The 21,615-nt window shown below is 40.0% G+C and overlaps 1 protein-coding gene across 12 annotated transcripts in view; it reads right to left on the bottom strand.

Annotated features, from left to right (window-relative positions):
- The window catches only part of APBB2 (amyloid beta precursor protein binding family B member 2), a 189,705-nt gene that overhangs the window by 32,786 nt on the left and 135,304 nt on the right, over positions 1-21,615 (bottom strand). For all 12 annotated transcript variants that reach the window (XM_037384246.1, XM_037384274.1, XM_037384255.1 and 9 more), the window contains 2 exons: positions 14,103-14,249; positions 10,418-10,545 (listed from right to left, as the gene is read on the bottom strand). In XM_037384246.1, the coding sequence (XP_037240143.1) occupies positions 10,418-10,545; positions 14,103-14,249 (275 nt within the window). The remainder of the gene's footprint in view (positions 1-10,417; positions 10,546-14,102; positions 14,250-21,615) is intronic.

Raw genomic sequence — 21,615 nt, 5'->3', positions numbered from 1 at the left:
ATAACAGGTATCCCTGAACACAGGCAAGCTGGCTTTCTTGTTCTTGTCTGAAGTAGAAAGATTCACTTACTTCACTGATGTTAAACGTAAGATCACCAGAATACCTGGTCAAATACTAAGGCCAGCCACCTTGCCTGACCTTGCAGACCTCAAACTCTTTCATACTTTATTCATACTTTCATCTTCTAAGATTCATAGCAGGCTCCTTACTTTTCCACCTGCTATTTTGTTCTTCTACAAGAACCCCCAGTCCTGCTAGAGAAATAGTATTTACACCATCCTGGCACTCCCAGAGGTATTACACCGATTTTGCTGAACAGTATCCTGGTTTTCCACATCTGTAAGTTATACACTAAACCAACTCATACTGAAGTTAATAAAAAACTTCCCATCAATTTTAAGGGGAATTTGGTCAGACTCAGGGAGCCCACAAGCGTACAACAAGCTAGCTTTCAAATTAATCAAGGTGGGGAGATGGGAACTTCAAGCAGTAAAATATTGACATTCTAGAGACAATTGAGTGTCATGTTTAATGCATCATTCAAATTATAAATTGAAATTATTTTTATGGCATTAAGATGAACAGCATTTATGTGAACCAGACCATCACCACAAGAGATATAACGCGTACAGATTTTTTTCAATGTCATTAAGCACAATTTTCTTCTCAAAAAAACAGATGTTCATGTAACAGTTTCTAAATACCAAAACAAGTCAGTCAGTCAAAAAACACCTAAATGTTTAAGATACTTTAATTATCTGTTAGGAAAAAAATCTTTTAGCTTGCTCAAATTAGTGTTCAAGTTTCTGCTAATCAATCTGGATGTATCAAAGAGACTTTAGTAGGTGATCTACCTCCATTGCCAGAGGGCAAATCGTGCCGAATACCACTGACAAAACCTTTTTCCCTGGGGGAGCCCATGTCACGAGAGGCCAACATACCATTCTCAGAATTAAAAACCTAAAGTGAAAATGCTTTCTAAATACATGCCTGGGATAAGACAGTGTATGTTATGATTTACATCAAGATGTACCACATATAAATATTTGAATTACAATCAGCTAGTAGCACACATTAACAAAGCATCCCGAGGCAGATGTGATATTTAATAATTGAAGTGGTAAGTTGATAGCAAGAGCATCCTCTTATATTTGAGAGGCACATTCCAAATTATTATACTAGTGCAGTTTGGTCAAGTTTGTGACTGTTCTTAAGAGACACAGGACAAAATTTGGACCTTATTTTACTATAGCACACCAAATTCCAGAAGACCTTAAATGGTCTACAAACACGTAGAAAAGTCATGAGTTCCCTTGATATCAGGAGTGTAACACCAATGCAAACATGGAAAGTGTACTTATGTAGGTGGATATAAATATTTACACAGTAAAGGCATATACAGAAGCATCCTGCTTCTCTCTAATCCACCAGTACAGTACAGGCATAAACAGTTTGGACAGGAAGCAGAGCTAGACAGGTCATTTTCTGTACTTCTCTTTTTTAATTTGCTGTATTTGAAAGCTGTAGATGTCCCACATTTCATTAAGCAGTGTAACACAGATAACTGAATGAAACTCTTTCCACTGCACAGTAAATTTTCTCCTCTGAATTACTTTTTCAGAAATTATTTTCCTGATACAGTAACAATTTTTAGGAAGTCAGATTTTTGCCTACAATAGAAAACAGTAAGCGTAGTAAATACATGCCTTAGAGAAGGCTGACCTTTTCAAGTAAGCCACCACATGACAGAAAACTCTATTACTGCTCATAGAAACACACTATAATCAAGGTAACAAAGAGCTGGTACCGAACATCTCGGCCAGCACGGTGCTTCTAAGTATTCTTAACACAATTTTTCTTAAAACACTGCTTTCTTCTTCAGTGGTCTATGCAACCTGTGGCTTATCTCCTGAGAAAGTTTTTTTGTATGCCTACCTTACTATTAACTGCACAGCTTCAATATACATTAGACTAGCAAAGTGAAATCACTAGTGGACTAATTTGGTATTCTCTCATCTGCTATAGAGATCTTAGACTAGACTAGGTCTTGAGAATGCAAGAACACAGTAAAGTTTTTTGTGGTGTGGGTTTTTTTTTAAGAAAAGTGTTACTGAATTGATATTATTTGACAGCTTTCATAAGGCTGTCAAAGACTAATTCTGTTGTGAAAATTTAGTCCATAGGTGGCTTCCTCTATACCCAGTCCCTGCTGCTGACACATAATCTGAGTAATGTGTTACTAAGCGTTTAACTTTAGTGCTGCTGAAGATGAAGGCGTGAAAGAAAGGCAGGTGCCTTCAATCGACTCTGGTTTGGGAAGGAGGATAAATTTTTGGTTAGCATAGCTTCTGTTAACAGGAAGTAACAGACTGTGTACGCACCCAAGTGCATGACCAGGCAAAGTAAGTAAGTTTAAACCACCTTTGATCATCACTTAAGACCAAAGCTTCTAACTGGGTGTTGAAAACAAGGAGGGCTGCAGACAGCCTGCGAGATGTTTTCTGTCCACAGCTAGGAAGCCAGAGAACAGCTGCTTTTTGCATCACTTGCATCACTGCACTGCCAAGGAGTTAAAGCAGCATTTAACTATTGGAATCCAGCCTGGATATCGTTATCTGCTTGATTAACATACAGTTAAAAGAATAATAGAAGAAAGCATCAGATTGCCACCCCAAGCTGGCAGTCAATAGCTCTTCTGGGCCACAGACACTTTCACAGGTGGCTCAAGCTATTCTCAAGGGACTTATGCAATAGTCACTTAGGTTCAGTGATCACCCCGGCTGTATTCTAAAGCGTTTCACAGCTAGAATCATAGCGAACATGCAGAGATTTTCTAGCACAAATTTGTATAAAGACTTTAAGCCAGGGATTCAGTCAATATGCTATCTTTTTTTATTAATCGAGACAACCTGATTACATCACAGTGGTTATTTGTAGTCCAGGTTTAGACATATCACTTGTCTTAACTGGAAGTTTTACAGCTGAACAATTCCAAATGCTATTGAAAAAGCCTGCCTCCCAGAAGAAAAACTAGATACAATTCCCAAATGAAATTATATGCAGTATTTTCCATTATTTTCTGAAGAACAATATATAATAGTAAAGACACTCTACAATAAAATATTTCAACAGAATTGTGTTAAAGGTGACTAAACACTCATTGTCATGCTCAAGCCACTAGCAGAACAAGTGACACATTTTAAATGGTTGTTGGGTTGTTTTTCCTAACAAGAAGGGAAGCCTCCTGTCACTTTACCCACTTCTTTACAAGCAAATGCCTCAGCACTACCCTGAACTCTCCTTCACAGGCTTCTCTGTTCCTGTCCTGTTTTCCTTCCCACATAAATCCTTACAATTCTCCTTTTCTGTGTTTGTCCCAATTCCCTTGCTCTGTGAGTTGCTCTGCGCTCGTGCTAATCTACTGGTACTATGCTTCTCAAGTGCTGTTTCTGCATTCAAGCTTTTCGAAGATTACCAAGTATCTATAGCTCCATGGCCAAAATTCTCCCTAAGCGTATCCTTTTTTCTCAGCTGCTATCAAAGAGTGAATCCACCATTTGTAAGTACCTGAGCTGCTCACAAGCCTCATCTGTAACACAGAAAAATTCCTCACTGTCACAAGTAATCATTTTTGATCTCATTAGTGGCACCAGGCAGAAAGGACACAGCAATGTTACCCTAACACAGTTGAAGCCACTACTGATACAAAACCATTCGTGGGTGCAAAACTGTGGGTGCTTATTTCAAGTTAATATGGGCCTATTTCAACACGTCTTCAGTCTAGCATGTCTCTCATGTTAAATCCTGAACCTAAAATAAACCAGTTTCATTAATCAAAGTAAGAATCCACATGTACCGCTTTTTGCACCCACTTAACTATATTTGCTTGAAAACACATTCATTCTGTAAGCTTGACTAGATTTCCCGTCACAGCTGTACTGTTTCACTACCCCCTCCTAGAATGCGCTGCACTTGCAAACAGTAACGTCAAGCCTTATATAAATGGAAAGTTTTTATAAATAATCACCTAAACCATTTCTTAGCGAGAAGGGAAAATGCTACCAAAACATACAGAAAAGGATATTCATTCGCAGTTGGCTTAGGGAAGAGGAGAAAGCAAAAGATTACCCAAAAAACCCCAAACCAGCTAAGAATACGGATCAGGAAAGCCTGTAAAATCCTCTTCCTTCAGTGTAATCCCTCACCTATGCCCCATTTACATGATTCATCACTGTATGTTTTGTCCCTATTCCAAGGTTACAGGGACCAAGGGGAATAGGCAATATTGATTAATGGAGTCTCAGAATTTGAAGAGTTCAGCTGGAATTACACCTTCTTTGAAGGGTGTTATCTTTTCAGAAGAGCAGGTGCAAACACCATCTCAGTTTTAATTTATTTTCTGCTTCTCTTGACCATGTCTCTAATGCAGAAGAGAAAGTTTATTATTCATTATCTTGTACAGCTTGATAAGCTTCTCTCACAGAATCAGAGAAAGACTCCATCTCAGAGCACATTCAATCATCGCCTCAAAGGGAAGGCAATCCAGAAAGACCTCCCTGAACGATGCAGTTTATTACAAGCCACACTACATCACTGAAGCCTGATGCTGCGCTACTTGTACACAAAATATTTTATGAAAAGACGAATGATAAATTACAGATACACCGGGATATCCCAACCACACTAAACTTGTATATATTGTCGATACTTATCTTAGCTTTTAATTGTCTAATCAAGGAAAGGTATCCCTCCTAAAATCTCATGTCCATATGACAGGCATGCACTGGAGCTCAAGCCAGACAGTATCTGTAACTACATAGTCTCAGCTAGGAAATACAGACCGCAGCGCCGAGACAGGCACCTGACCTGCAGCACAGCTTCCACCCTCCCCATCACCCCCTCTCTGTCCTCTAACAAACCAGTTCTCACCCAGCCACGTCACTATCCCTCCTAGCTTGACACATGCTCAAAACTTAAAAAGAAAACATGAAACCTACAGCAGCAGTTGTTGCACAAGTGAAAATTTCCAATTCCAGGTGTCTAGAGAAAGGTTCCTAAATCTGTATTTAGACATCTAATTTTCAAAGATACCGAATATACAGAGATCCTGCGGCACACAGCATAGTGCACAGCGTAGGTGTTAAACACCTCAAACCAGGCCATTTTTATTTAGCTGTTGAAACAGCAAGATGGGATACCATTTTTAATTCACCGTATTTTGAAGAATCTCAGCCATCACTTTACACCATTTCCTCCTCATTTTCTACAGATTTGTCCCATTTTCTCACTCATGTCACCCCAGTAGTTTTCTCAGCTCCTGCCCTAGCACCTCCTGAGATAACAGAGCTCAGGTCATTTCTGTTTTGTTGTTGGGACTTTCTTCTCTTCCAGCCTTACAGGATTATGTCCATCTAACTTGGGGTGTCTATTCATTTAGCTGCTCCCCCTTTCTGAGGCAGCTTGAGCCTCATCTTTGGTGTCCTACTTTCTTTAATCCAGCGGTCCTCTCCGCCCTTCTCCCCTTTTTGATTCCCAGCCTCATTTTATTCCCTAATACCTACTGCAGCAGAAAACCAGCAGCAATTCAGAGCAGCAGGGCAACGGACATCCACGCAGATGCAGAGATCCTCACCACCACCACCTGACAAAACGGGCATTATTAGGGCAGAGGAGGGAGCGGAATGCTTTCACGCTGTCTAGGCAGAGAGCCTACGATGAGAAAGCCCTAGTACCAGAGAATCTGCCCCTCTGTCATTTAACAACCAAGAGCAACTGTGCTCCCCCCCCCCCATCCTGCCAGGGAAACACATGGACTGTAGAGAAAAACCCGCACTATGAGGTGACAAAGCCGGTGGATGAACAAAGACACATGCTATGTGTTTTGCCCAACATGCCACATACCCACACCATCCAGTAACTAGTTCCACATTCAGTCCCATCAAAGCTGTCTCCTGAACCCACCTGCAGCCCTCCTGGTCACCTAACCCCTGAATTTTGCAGCTGGAATAGACTGCTGTTGTATGGAGACACCAGGAGAGAAAAAACTGATCTTGCAGGCAATTAGAAGCCCCATAGAGGTTTTAAAAGTTGAGGTAGACTTTGGATTGGTGGAACAGCAATGAAGATAAAGGAGGATTCAGGGAAATCTGCTAATGGAAACTCTTTCACAAAATTGATGGGCCATTACCTTTTCTCTCGACCTTGCTAGCAAGCTGCTCAGAAAGCAAAGGGCATGCACCAGCAGTCAAGAAGGAGAGACAAAACCCAACCTGAGGAATGATTAATGTACAGTCCTGCAGCTCTCAAGTAAAAAGAACAACCCTTGTATAGCTTCAGTAGGCTAATATTTTCCAACATGCTTTTAAAGCCCAGAAAAAAACACGTCACGGGTGGCTTGTTAAGAAGCAAACACAGCACTGACAATTATTCCCTGATATGCCTGTGATACCACATATCGTCCACGTGACAATGACCCTACTGATACTGAAATCAGTATTTAAGCGAGTGCGAGGACTTTTCTTATTTACAAATAATACTAAATGAATCGTCACAGCTCTGTTGTCAGTACAGCAGTAGAGGAAGATTGTAGAGTACAGTGGAATTTACTTTTAAAAAGCACATGGTATTACCGAAGAAACCAAGTCTGCCAAAAGGTTGGACAGATACAGTACATTTATTTTCCTTTAATGCCCATCTATACAGACCAAACATAGGAGCTGAGAGTCTACACATATACATGCATAACCATAAATTTGTGGGAACCTGCTTTTCTTCATGATTTTACGAAGGCGCTCCAGCCTTTCTTAAGCTCAAACATACTTTACTGACCGATTAATTGAAAACAAGGGATGCTACCTCTCGAAAGACAAAATCACCATACAGCTTAAGTAAAAAAACACCAATGAAGCCTTTGCTTATCACACAACTGTTAAAAAAAAGAAACTCTGGAGATCAGGATAATAGCAGAAGATACGGAGAGCGCGATTACAGCTTCCCGGAAGACATTTCTGCCTCAGGTGAGTTAGCAGATACATCCTCAGATTAAACTTTCATCAGCAGATCTCTGTATTTCATCAACTTTTCATTATGGCACAGCTTAGAAAAATCATATGGTCAGGTGTCATTAGAAAACCTCTTCATCTTCCAGAACAAAATCTACCTGAATAAATTACTACAAGCAAAACACAGAGAAAAGTAGGACCTGCAGATCGTTATGGGGTTCAAATAGCTCAAAATCAAGGAAAATATAAATTTCTACAATATTTTAAAATTGAAACACTGCCTTTCACAAAAAATCCCATAAATTATACAGGCTCTTGGACCAGAAAATGTAGCTAATTAACAAAATTCATGTGCAACAACTTCTGGAACAGCTTAATCCCAGAAACCGGGATTTCATCCATTTCCTGGACAATTAATCCACCAAAGCAGCAATGCGATTCCCTCACTTTTCTCTGATGATGGCAAATTCATAATCATGGCAAGCTGCTTTTGCAAAAAGTGGATGGCTCTGATGTGTTTCATCTCTGGACCAATGTGTAATTTTACCAGGATGTGCCCAAGAACTGCATGATAATGTATACGTTAAAAGATATGCAGTGCCATTTCCAGCTCAACAATATGGTTTTCTCAGCTTGGATTCTCCTGTCACCAAATGCTTTTTGTGTGTGTGTTACTGCTTCTTCAGCAAATCCTATCGCATCTATGCTACCCTTCCCTTCAAAGCGTGCTTCCTGTACTGAACCCCTCTACGCCCAAAACACACTGTACCTCTCATTACTCAGTCATAAATTTGTTCTTTCTGTTTGTCTTTTGGATCTTCTGCTATTTAGCATCACACGTAGTCTAACTTTACTTACAAATAACAGCTACACTGCTTTTCTTACAATCTCAATTTTTTTAAGTGGGTCAATAAAGCATTAAACGAGCTACACTTCAAAAAGAGTGGGCTTCAGTCCTGAAAGTCATTCTGGACACAAAATTTCTGTAAAAGCATCTATCAAAATTCTTACAAATGGCTAAGAATAGGAAAGGTCAGAAATCAAACCTCCTATGATGAAAAAAACCAAGTTCCATAATAAGTGGCTAAGAATGTTACTATGGCAGAAGATGAAAAATTAAGGGTGGTTTTCATTGTGTGTTTATATACTGAACCTTCATTAAACTATTTCTTGCTGTTATTTACAGCAAACAATCAAGAAAAGTCATGCTCTCTAGGAACAAGAAATGACACTTTCAACTCAGAAAGGCCAACTGCTTCTTTGACAGTAGAAATATGAGAAAAGATTAGTTTATTTGCTCTGCCACACTCTCTGTACTGTCAGCGTCACAAATGAAATCTCAGGAAAACAGTAGAAGCAGCTTCTACCTTTTATAACCAAGAGGGAGAATACTGGGTTTGTTTTGGGTTTTTTTTTGTTGTGTGGTTGGTTGGTTTGTTTTTTTTAAACTTGGACCTGTACTTCTCCCACATATTTCATAAGTATTTTTTTTTCTTAGTAGAGACATGAATTTCTGCAGAAGTGTCAACAGAACTGAAATTCATCTTTGGTCCTCCAAACATGGCATGAAAATGGGCAACAGTGGGATCCGAAATGCTAGTTCTTGTGCCTTGTACATAGCTTTTGGTAAATGTCGCAGAATACCATGACAGATCCATAGGTCAGAGCAGGCAGAACAGCCTGCACATACAACCTTTCCCACCAGCTCCTGTCCTACTGATGGGGCTTACGTTCATCTAGGAGAGTCTGCTATTGCCTCCCACCCCCAAATACATTTCACCAACAGCTTAGAACATTTTGGTGCCACATGATTGCAAGAGGCATGTTTCTCTTAGATGTCCCCTTTCAACATCGATATTTCTACAACAAGTTCTGTCTTTAGGAGAACAAGGTACTCAGCCTGGAGAAATGTGACTCATCTTATTTTATAAACAACATAATGAAATGATTTTATTTCCCAAAGAAATGTAAATATTGAAAAAAAGAACTTCAAAAAATCAGCAAAAAGCAAAACTGGCTTCCTTCACTCTGCACCACATTTAGGTGCCCCTTATGATGCTCCATTTATTTCCTGACCAAAGGAAACTACTACAAAATCTGACTTGACGGGAAATGTGCAATGCATTCATTTTCTGAGATGAACAAAGCACTGCAATGGTTTATTTATAAGAAGTTAAAACCTTTTTATTTCTCACCACTTCAAACTCGATTTGTCTCTTTTAGGTCTCTCAAAAAACCGTACCAATGGAAGTGAAAAACCCAACCATCAGTCATTTAAAGTAAGAAATTTAGAAAGATGGAATTGAGTCACCTTTTGTTTTGGAAATCATAGCCAGAGATAATCAGAAACCGGGGGGGGGGGGGGGGGGAAATTAAAAAAAGTTACAGAAAATCTTTTATTGGGATTTTTCAGGTCCAAAAATGACATTTCCCATCAAAAGTCAGAGACAAAAACCCCCAAAACAACCTACTATTGCACATATCTCAATAATCATGCATGGAACTGAAAAGCAACAGCTTGTTAGCATTATTCAATCCTTACTACCCATGTGTCAGGATGGGTACTGTGGGAAGATCCTAGAACTCAACATGAATGGCAATGTTTTTGATACATCAAAATGCTCAACAGGACAGGGAGACAGCTCGCTGTCCTGCTCTAACAAGACACCTTCGCAACCCTGTTCCCACAGCAATGTTACATGACAAACAAGGATGCTACCAAAAGGCCATCAGTCAGGAAGGAAAACTAAGGAAAGGCCACCTCCAGGTCTTCAGCATGCATTTGTGGTTGCTCCCAACAGCAAGGAAGAACTTCAGCTCACAGGCAGGCAGGTTTCAGGGACAAACCTTAGTTTTCTGCAACACCCTAAGGAATTTTCTTGCATCAAGATCTTTAAGAAATAGTAAAGGCTTAAAACCATTACTTTTCTCTCAAACCAGCTTTTTCTTCCATCAAATCAAATATCCCAATAAAGTACAAACTCATGTATACAGTCAGAGTGTAAGTAGTGCATTTCACTTGGACCAGCAGGAAGGCATCTTTTACATAGCCAGGAGACCCATACTATGAGACATATTTGCAAACATGGTTTTATATTAAAAATATTATATATATCTGAAACAAAGTAATGTTGCATGTGCAGTTTTATGCACCTGGCTGAGTTAATCTGAAGGCTTGCTCAATACAGGTTTAGCAAAACCACATTAAAGTGACATGCTATGAAAAGCAGGGATTTTAAAAAGTAACACCAGCAAGAAAAAGAAGAATTTGGCCACCTTCTTCTAGCCCCTGGGACACAATTAATCAATCAAATGGATAGGTCTCATACCTATCTTGTTCCAGGTGTATCTATACTCTATATCAGCAGACAGAAATAGCACCAAGTCAAGAGGGATAAGGAGACTGCAGACTCACCGGCCGTTGTCACGCCCCACACCCCAGACTCTGATGCTCACAATGGGCTGTGAATGAAGAACTGTGCGGTCCATGGGGTCAATCAGGTTCAGCATGTCATTTTCCAGTATAAGGTACATGTCTTTGCCCTGCAACTCCAGACAAAGTACAGTTACTCAGTGTGTCACCCTCTCAAACTGACTGGGATCAAGGTGTTATGCCTATGCTGTTTAGACCTGCATCCTCTTAATTTAATCTAAGTTTTGGGTTGTTCCAAGAGCGACTGAAAACAAATTCATTTACTTCTGGTGTAAAAAAGATCTAAGATGGTACACTACTACTGTGTTTTAAAATGATCCCAATCACAAAAAGCTTTGATGTCTTTGAAGTGCAATGGTTTGCCTCATTCAACCCCAAGCTACTGAGTTATTCAGCAAATTATGTGTTTATCCTTTCTCCAGTAAATGCTTCCAAATATATGAGAAGTCACAAACTGTCTTGATAGTAAAAGCTTACATTAAAACCTCTACTCTTGAAGCAGAGTTTCTTCCTTCAAACAATGTGCTTCGCTTCCACAAACTTTAAGCAATGGGTCATGGGAACAGACAGCAATTTGTACATGTCAAAGGATTTAGAGGATACTCTTTGAAGAAAGATTAATTAAAGGGGAAAACCTGGCATTAAGACATGAACGTGAATTCTGCCAGTGACTGCAGAATCCTGGAGCCAGGATTTCTCCCTAATTCTTTTGGCATGTAAGAACAAGGAGAATGCTCTTTCCCCTTAGACGAAACAAATTTAGAGGCCATTTTCCTTTTGACGCTAATTCACAAATGCTCATCTTCCTCCTATGGCTAGCATTTGCAAAAGGTTTGCTGTCTCTTCCATCACATCTAATAGCTCTCTTCTCGGAGACTGTACACCTACGCTGCAGACCCTGAGAACCCACAGAAATGATCCTGGACCTATTGCTGAGAGGTAAGACAAGCTCCTGCTGAAAAGAAGAAGGTAGGAGCTATCAGCTAAATATGGAGAAATTTGTTTCCTCTCTGTTGTGCCAGAATCTATAAATGAACAGAAAGAATGAAAAGTGTCCGACCTCCTACTGACAAATGTTTCAGAAATGACCTTTTACTTCACCTCAGCAACACAGAAACCCTCTTCCCGCTTGGTCACAGTGGCTCAAGTCTTAATGACGTCTAATTTTGTGTCTGTGTAAGACATTCATTCATGTGTCCCTGGGAGGGCCTGCTAGCAGGGTTTTCAGGCTAGGCAGCAAGGGGCAGGCACTGCCAATCACCTCTCCCACCCCCAAATCTCCTAACAGGGATTCAAAGGGGAGCTGTGACACGGAGCTGGCAGCACAAGCGCTGAGAGGGGTGCGGGACCAGTAGGAGACACAGGCTGGTACATGCGATGCCAACACAAGAACATTCTGCCTGATGGAAAAAGTACAGTGGTGGCCAAGATGCAAGGCTGAATATATAGGCTGCTCCTAGAGAAGCAGAAACAGATGTAGCTGCAATAACCATGTATGTAAATGGGGTGAATCGGCAACAATGAGCTGCTTGTGGCATACAGAAAAAGAAACATGGGAAATAAAACACAAAAGCCAGGCCAACACCAGGCAGACCAACATGATGAAGGAAACCAAACAGAAAACAGAGTCATCACAAAGAAAAAAGGTGAGAAATTTGCTTGGAGGTCAGAAGCAGTAAACAGATTATGTGAAGAATGTTACCAAGTGTCACAAAGATTGCTTTTTGGACCCATTTTCTACTTATATATTTGTTCCAGAAGGAAATTATTACAAGAAGGTAAAAGCTGTTCATCATGCAAAATACACTGGGATTAGGGTAATAAAACTGAATCCAAATTAGCTGGAAAAGATTGGAGAATGGGCAGATAAGCAACATAAGTCACAGGAAATTATCCTTGCAATGCTCAAGGGATAGCTTGGCTGCAGCCAGAAGCAATATATTTTGCTAAGTTTTGTTGCCTTATTATACAAAAGCTATTTTAGAGATGAAAACACTGCACAGGGCAAGAAGAAATGATTTAGACAGACTGGGAGCTTGAACATAGGCCTCTGAACTGCTGAACAGCTGCAGAGACCCGACGGTCCAAGATGAGGAAGGGGAACAGCCACGCAGGGAAAGTGAATAAAGGAAAGAAAGGCTCAACCCCAGCAGCCTTTCAGGGAAGTGTTACACATGGCGGTATACAGGTCAATGGCAACAATGTATCTTTTCTGTGTAAGTGATTTTGTAATGCACAGGACTATAATGCATAGGGAAGTAGCAACACGAACAGGCGAGTTGTGTTTTCCTTCTTAGATTTTACAGAACCCTGGAAATTAGAAACTCACAGGGAATTTCTTTCGGAGGGGAACGAAGGGCATAAAATCCCACATTAAAGCCAGTGGCAAAGCTTCTGCAGGACCAGGATTTTACCCAAAGTGTAGGGTTCTTTATATTTTGTTTTGCGCTTTTAAATGATGAAAACGTGGGGATGATCATAGCCAGGACACTCTACTTAAGCCTTAGATTGTAACAGTAACTTGGGAGACTGATATTTTTCCTTAAATTTTCACTGAAATAGACAAATCTTTCTTTTAATTTCTCTTCTGTTTAGCAGTGCCGTTTTGTTTAGATCACACAAGATGGATTACAACATTCACTCTTACATTGCTTTTGCATTCAGATCTTGTGTAGTACATCCACATTAGTGTAACCCTCCTGAAAATATGTCATCAGAGAGGTAGAGTAAGATTTGGCTGAAGTTTAAGTTGTTCCATGAACAATCAAATAACGAAGATGGTTTTCTATGGGTTTGTCTCTTATGTCTTCTCTATGTCCCAGCATTATAACCCCACCTGTTCCTTTCTTGTTTCACTGACTGATCCCTCCACACCTTCCACTTCTTCATCTTTCCCCAACACACCTGTTTTCTACACAACACCTCAGGCTTCTTTCACACTTCACATCCCTGAGCTCCCACAGCGTTATCCTGCCTTTGCTGCCAATTCAGAAGCTTGCATGGTTCTATCGATGAAGGTGTACTGACCCATCAGCAAACCAAGAAAGAAGAGAGCTTGGCTCTGTTTTCCCCTCAGCGAGTGGGAATTTGGCATTCTTCAAAACTGGATGACACTGGCGAACAGATTCAAGGTTTATTGAAGAGGAACCAACAGACAGACTGATGACATAAAAATAATTTCCTTCTGAACACTGATAAAATAATCATCTTAAAATAAGCCATCTGTCCATCAGTCTCAAACTTCTCATGCATTTCAGAAGCACAAGCCACACCAGTCTGGGCTTCCTGAAAGCCCTTTTGTCCCTGGGAAACCTGTGAAAATGCTGTTGCAAAACACCACCCTCAAACCTCTGGTCAGGAGAAAGACTTCTGCCGATTTCAACAGTTTGGCCTGTGTGTCCCCAGCACTGGTATTGCACAGGCATGTACTAGCACAGATGCAAACATGAAGGCAAGATCTTTGTAGCATCTGCTGTCCTGAGAAGTTTGGCACAAAAATGTCAACGCTTTCCTTGAACCCTGATCTATTTTTTGGCAGTACCAGCTGGGATAGGGAAATCCCAAACACACAGCATGGATATATTTGCCTACACGGTTGTTCTTTCAAGACATTTCATGGCACGAGAGGCATGTTACAAGAGGCGTTACAAGTTCACCCTGTTCTTACCTCTCCCCAAATGCCAACAGTGTCTCTGATGTCATTTTTACAGTACGAGAGTTGTCTGATGCAATTGTTCACAGCAACGCTGCTTTTTCCAGGAGCCAGATCTTCTTCTGCCATTTCCACCCAGCCCAGAGATCGTACAGCAAAGCACTAAAAAGAAATCAGAAAATATCTGAACATGTATTGGGATACACAACACGCTCCTGTATCCAGCTATGGAAACCTTGTCATGCAACAGAGACTGGAAAGTTAAGGTTAAAGATCCCCAGCTAAAAAGGGAACAAAATCAAGGCCTTGTAGACGAGCTTATGCTCAAAGATAAGTAAATTAAAATATAATTTGAGAATGGCAAGGTAAAAACATTTGAAGGAACAAAGAACAACACATGACTTGCCAGGAAAAGTATCTGTGGAGGTAACAGTAATGCTTTATAATAAAAAGATTTTGTTAATATGAAGAAGGAAACAAGGGAGCAGCAAGTAGTAGGGGGGACACAAACACAGAGAAATAAAGGAAAAAGCACAACCACAGATACAGTAGAACTGAAGTTTTAGCTAGTATCTAGAGCCTCACTGCCTGGCTTTTAACTAGAAAATTAAGTTCTTTTGTGGATTACAGCAATCATTTCTAGGGTAAATTTAACTAAGGTAGCAAATAATAAAAAATTCAAAGCATTAACAAAAAGATAAGCTATCATAAGAGGAAAGCAGACTTTTTCTAGAAGAAATTAAAAATGACCTTTAAAATAAAACAATCTAATTATACTTTTTTTTTTAGCAGAAGGCTGTTTAGCCAACCAGAGCGCTCAGTTGGCAGAACAAGCCAAGGCAACACTACTTTGCACTTATGGTGCTTTTTGCAAACAAAACAAAATGGGAGAAATTGAATGGCACCACCTCTGCCCTACATTTACTAGGTAGGGAATGAAAAACTTTAATTCTGAAAAAAACCCTGCGCATTTGCTCTCAGGCTTTACAGTGGGTGAAACACAGACCTCACATTAAGTCAATGGGAGTTTGTCTATGAGAACAGAAGAGACCTATGCCCAGAGAACATTATGGGCATCTCAATCTCAAATGGCAATGCACCACCAACGAGGGATGCACAGCAGACTTACTGTGAGACAGTAAGACATATAGACACACCAAACATTTAAGGTCACCTCTAAAGGCTCCTGAACGACCTCACACCAAATCCCTGCTATCTTCTAGGTACTTAATATGGCAACTGAACACTGCCAAATCGAATCCCATCCCATCTCTGAGCTCTGGTCTCCCTGTGACTCTCTGCTTGAGTCAGTCTTTATAGTGCACCAGCACTGACATGAAGTTGCACTCACTTCCTACATCCAAATCCTCTTTGCTGCTAACCATGGTGCTGTTTACAGAGGTGCAGGATTCAGGAGGCACAAGTTCCAAAAGAAGAAGCGAGACAATTCACAATTACTAACTGAAAATCTGCCATCGTGTAACATATCTGTTCTTTCACCGTGAGCCTCCCCTTGCCAAGATGAATCACGTATTGACATCAATTAGTACCCATTCTTTGGTACCCTGCTGGCTCCAGTGTTACTCATACGTACCTTCCAAAACGTTATGCTGCCCTGAAATGCTGTGTTCTGGCAAAATGACTTGCAATTGTTTCAGTCAGTCCAGTTCCCTGATAGGTACTCAGCACAATTTGGACCTTGCAAGGACCACCACTCACTGTCCAGTGCTGCTGCCCTGTGCCACAGAGCTTTTTCTGCTGTCAGCAGCGTCCTGCAGGTCCTTGGGAAAGCAGGCAGTGATCCTGGGAGCTGCTGAGAGGAAGCCATCACCCGTGACTGCTGGGAGCCTCGCTGCCTCCAGCGGGGCCCTGCCCACACAGGCATGCAGCCCAAGAGCAGCAACAGCAGGTCCATGCTGGAGTTCCCAATTAATCCTTCTTGAGATGCAGTAAATAAATCAGCTTCAGAGTTCAAAAGCGGACACTGAATATTCATTTGCTGCCTTCTAAAAACTGCTGTGAAGTCAGTGAGCACGTCAAGCTCACACACCATCGCTGGTATGCCGTTTGGGAACTACTGTCCTCAGAAAAAGACCCCAAAACACCAAGGTATTTTAAATATGCATAGTACGTCAACTTTGTCCAACTAAGGGAGGAATAAAATCTACCAGCGGGTAAAAAGATTAATGAGTTTCTCCCTCTTTCCCTTTAAAACTTCTCTCCTCCTTCAGTTTACACAATGCACTCATCAAGCCTATTTTGCCAAGCCAAAACCCCAGCCCGAGAGCCTGCCCCTTGTACCTCTGGTACCTACTCCAGCAATTCAGTACTGATGCATCTCATCTATGGCATCACACAGCAAGTACACTCTGCAAATTGTGTGAAACCCTTTAGTGAGAGTGGGTAAAAAATTAAAGCCTCTCATGCCTCCAGATTTTTGGTGGATTTTTTTTTCCCTTCACAAACAAGGAAACTAATACGCAAATTCTCCTATGCTGCTGCTTCCTGACCCAGCTCTGCTGGAAACCCACCAAAGTGCTGACTTTCAGATTTTAAAGGAAGATAAAGGAGAAGGTGAAAGAGGAAACAAAGGAAGGGTCACCACTCAGGGGTGCTCTTCACTTTAGAGCTACACAAGATACTAAAATATCCATTTTTTTGCAATTATTAAGGTCACCTAATCTCAAGATTGCAGAATTGGTTTTGGCACATCAGATGCTCGTGAATCTTGCTGAAAGTGCTGCAGTGCCCATTGGGGTATTAAATATTTATCTTTGCAAGCCTTTAAAATACTGACTTTTGCAGTGCCAGAAGAAAGGGTGGGTTGTTTTTGTTGGGTTTTTTTTTTTTTTTAACAAGAATTTCAATATTAAATTAAATAACAGAATACTGGCAGAAAGAAATATTTTCTAGATCACCTTAAGAGAGATGAACTAAATATATACAATAAGTATATTGTTTCCTCACTACTCTTTGTATCTCAACCACATGTGCAATTTATTCACTCATTTCTGAACACAACGATATAGTCCTTGCACTGAGCAGAATATATGTTAAGGCGGCAAAAAAATGGTGAAAGACAATCAGTTCAAGTTCACAGCAGGTAAATTTCTTATCAGTGAAGATGGTGAACTGTTTTGGTATTTTTTTCCTGGCAATTTTTATTCTGTTTTTAGAATTCTTCATTGGTAACACCCACCGTATTTCTTTCCCTTTTCAGCCCACTGTCATGACAGTAGAGCGAGCTGAATGGAACACTCTTGTCCATGCCACATACTTCACTCCATGTGAAGGGCTTGGCTTCCTTCCCTGCTTCCATTCCCTATCAGTGCTTCCAAGCCTGGTCTATATGAGAAATCTTGTTGGCTTCTGACACCTGGCAAGTTGTTATCTGTGTGCTTTACAAGCCCTTAGCATAACCAAAATAAAATGCTTCAGAACGGCTTCACCAAAACAAACCGATTTCCTGAAGACTCATTGCAAACAAAAAACCCTCTCAATAAAACCCAGAATGACTCAACACCCCACTCACAAGGCAACACACGTACCTGAGAATACACACATACAAAAAATGTTCTTTTGCTCAAAATACACATAAAGACCAAAAAACTTGCACTTCTTGATCAGCTGAACAGACATGCTGGCATGACTCAGAAGTGATGGCAGACCTTCACACAGATTTCAGTGCTAGAAAATATGAGGACTCAGAGTAACGTGTAACACATACCATGGTTCATTCATCATCAGTACCACACGGATATGTATACACACACACCTACGGTGTGGGGGAGCGGTCGAAGTGTGTGAATGCATGCCTGTGTGCCCTTCTCTCTGCATATTGCCAGAAACTGTAGTATAAAATATCCACTTCATGTTTTATTGTTGGTGGGTTCCCCCCCTTAATTATTTGACTCAGAGGTTCTCTCTAAAACAAAAGAGTGCAAAAAAGAGCAGAAACAAACCACCTAGTGTCTCAAATCAGGTATGACCTAATTCTTAAACCAGGGCCAGCTGAACTAGCCACGACAGCAGAATTGATTAGTTCTCCAGCACACTAAGACAGCATCACGGTTCCCTGGCTCCCACCAATGATACTTACTAGCCAAGAGACAAAGTGCTTGCTTTGACCTGAAAGAGCTTTGCTAATGCACCCTCTTTTCTCCTGGAACTAACATCTAGAGTCAAATTAAGTCAAGCTGAAAACCAGAACGCAGCTCTCCTTGACTAGGAGTCTATCAGCTCCATAAAACAGACATTCCTAGTAATGCCTGCTGGTTAAGTACCTCTATTTGAATCTCACAGATAATTTCTGGCAAATCTGATTATTGGCCCATCATAATTTCAAAGTAATCCAGATGCCAGTTTTTGGCTTACATGAGTCTACTTTCTTTTCTTTGTTTGAGAATAAATAACCCTTGTATCATGTCATATATTATTAGTATTAACTTACAAGATACAATCTTAAAGAGTTTTCTGTGCCTGGTCAGGCCCTCTGCTTTATCTGAAAATCAAAACCCTAAAAAGGATGATTTGAATAACCGTATCTGAATAAAGATAAGAGAAACATGATTTTCCTATCTGCTTGTCCCCAGACTCTTTCCAAGAGCTGGCAAAGAAAACCAGGTTTGAAATAAAACAAAGCAAGTTGACAAATACAGCAGGATGAAAGAGATTTAGGAATCGTATACTGTATTTGTATCATTGCTGTTTGGGACTGGGAAGATCAAGGATACTATCACAAACACGGTATGTCTGAGAAGTAAATGAAAAAAATCTCACTTAAACCATGGTATGTCAATAATCTTGTATTTTCATCTCGACCGGAGCCTTCACGTTTCCTGCTAGGCTACACAGGACATTGTGCAAAGAAAACACTTAGGGAAAAACAACCATCTTATCACAGGCCGCCCCATGAAAAGACAGGTGAACAGAAATGAAAACTGCTCAGTTTTAGAGTTCTGGGAAACATATTTTTGCATGGCTGTGAATCCAATTAATGTTTCAGGGTAGCCATCTGTAGCCAGAGCCAAACTCATAAATGCTGTAATCCAAACTGTAAAAAGCTGTAAACCTCCCTCGCAGTGCAGTTCTGATCTAATCACATCACCTAAAGCTGAGGAGCTTTAGGTTTGAAGGAATGAATGAACCATGCATGGATCACGCTTCTGCTCTTCAGCATTGCCAAACCTTCACCATAGGGTAGGGTTCTGCAACTCTTCCAAGAGGAATTCCAGAAGAAGCTTTGACAGAAACGCAGAACCATGACAAATCTCTGCAGGCAAGGATATGCCACACCCTAGCTGTTGTGTCATGTAGTACTAAGCATGTACCTTTAAAAATGTTTAAAATAAAATAATCAAGAAAACCAAAGTAAATACAATCCCCTACTAGGCAGAGGGCAAGAGACAAATTACACATGACTGATGGCAGAGTAGTATTGGAAACTGGATGGATCATAAGGACATGGGTAGAAAAGATCCCATTACAGGGTGAAAATTGATTAGAACATCAGTTTGAGAAAAACAAACATTACAAAACCATGGACTAATTGTTCTTCAGCTCACACAGCTGTTGGTATCCACTACAAACATCTACATTAGAGTATGTTAGCCTTGATGATCTAAATCTGTGCTACTACTTTCTTCTCTACTTCTGAGCCTACAGGACTTGGTTTTGAGCAGTTTCCCTTTGTTTCCCTTAATGTTTTTCCCTTTTAAAGGTTATATCTGTCTGCAGACATACGTAAATCATTACAGTATTTAATAAGGCTTTTTATCACAGACCACTGAGCAGGCTTGTGCCTGAGACACAGCATGTAGGTCACATAATTAACTGTTTCTTATGCAGCCAACACAATTTTGGAAATTCCACTTACATTTTCTTTAACAGTTTTAAAATAAAACAAACTATCATATTGTTTTATGCTTTGGCAGATCAATTATCATAAAATATAGCCTCTATTCCAAGAAAGAAGTATATTTCAGTATATTTGCACACTACACATCAAAAAGCTTGCGTTGATTCCAGATGAAAATATTGGAGATGATCAAAGCTAAACTGAGTAACAAAAGAATAAAGAGATCTTATGCAATTAGTGAACAACCACTTTCATTTAATTGACATTTATAGACTGCAATGCATCTATTTTCTCAAAAAAATACTGACAGTTACCACATAAAAATTCTTAAGTTACAAAAAAATTCAAAATGCAGAATCATAAACATACTAATAAGATTTTTTAACATTTCCAGTTTTCTGCTGCAGTTCATGTTGTTTTATGTGAACTGCTGAAAATGTGCATGCAATACAAAAATAAGCACCCAGATACTCAGGTCACAACAGAATTCAGAAATCCACTAACAATTGCAATTTCAAGTAGATGGTTATAAACTAAACTTCTGTGGAATAAAATACAAGGGCTTCAGAAATACTGTAAAATACTCTTCATAATAAATTAGTTTTCTAGAGCAGGTCCATACTGAACTTTCTGCTCTGAGAGTCCCTTACTCATTCTCTCAGACACTAGAGTTTCATTTTTTCCAGACTCACAGACTCCAATGTGTAGGATGACATAAGTCCCTCTGAGTTTAACGCTTCTGTCTCAGTGGTTCCTACTGACTCACAGCCAGAGGTCAGATATGCTCTATCACGGCAAGAAAATGTTGGAGGACTATTGTGCTGGTTCAAGATTTTTTGAATCCCAATTTCTTATTCATTACTATATTTCTGAATCAAGTAAAAAATTTAGCCAGTTGAGCAAAAAATGGAATGGACACTATTATTCTCTACTAATACCTTTTTGCTGAATATAATTCTTAAGAAATTAAAATCACTTTATTCTTTTGTCCAGTCTTCTCACTAAATAGGCTTTGATTTTAGATGCTTTGCAGATACCTTGACTTCACATCCTAAAGGGATGGGTTTATGGACTTTGCTTTGAGCTAAGGTGTTTTGGGCTCCATTTTAATACAGCGAAATAATAATAAAAAAATAATGCTTCCTCAGTGAAGAAAAGGCGTTCATATTTTTCACCAGAAACCGATAAAGGATGATAGTTGCAATGATGCTCAAATCAGGGTCTGTCTTGAAGAATAACTGAAATGTTTGGATAACTCAAGCAGATTTCCTTATACTGCAACACACAAAAATTACACCAACAAATACACGTATGCTTTTTTGTCAGTAAAGACAAACCCTGCAGGAGTTTACAGCGCATGACAGAATGTGTGCATTCATTTCTTAATAACTAATGCTCTGCACTTGTTAACTTTGACCTTAAATACTGTATTTTTCTGATGTGGGTTCTTCTGCAGGCTGCTAGATGTAAGTGGTCTAATGCAGTCAGCAGCACTTTATTTAGGACTGTGGCGCGTAATTTCAAAGGCAATATGCATGATGAAGTCCAACTTAAAACACCTTTAGGTGAACTCCTGACCTTACTGAATCAATGGAGAAAAATCTTCTGTCTTCACCAAGTCAGGACGTAATTTCTCTTTAGAAGCAACATCATTAAGAGTAATTTGTTTTC

Source organism: Falco rusticolus, chromosome 1, assembly GCF_015220075.1.
Source record: "Falco rusticolus isolate bFalRus1 chromosome 1, bFalRus1.pri, whole genome shotgun sequence".
Classification (NCBI taxonomy): domain Eukaryota; kingdom Metazoa; phylum Chordata; class Aves; order Falconiformes; family Falconidae; genus Falco; species Falco rusticolus.
Note: the sequence above shows the minus strand (reverse complement) of the source record. Positions and strands in the feature narration are given on the sequence as shown.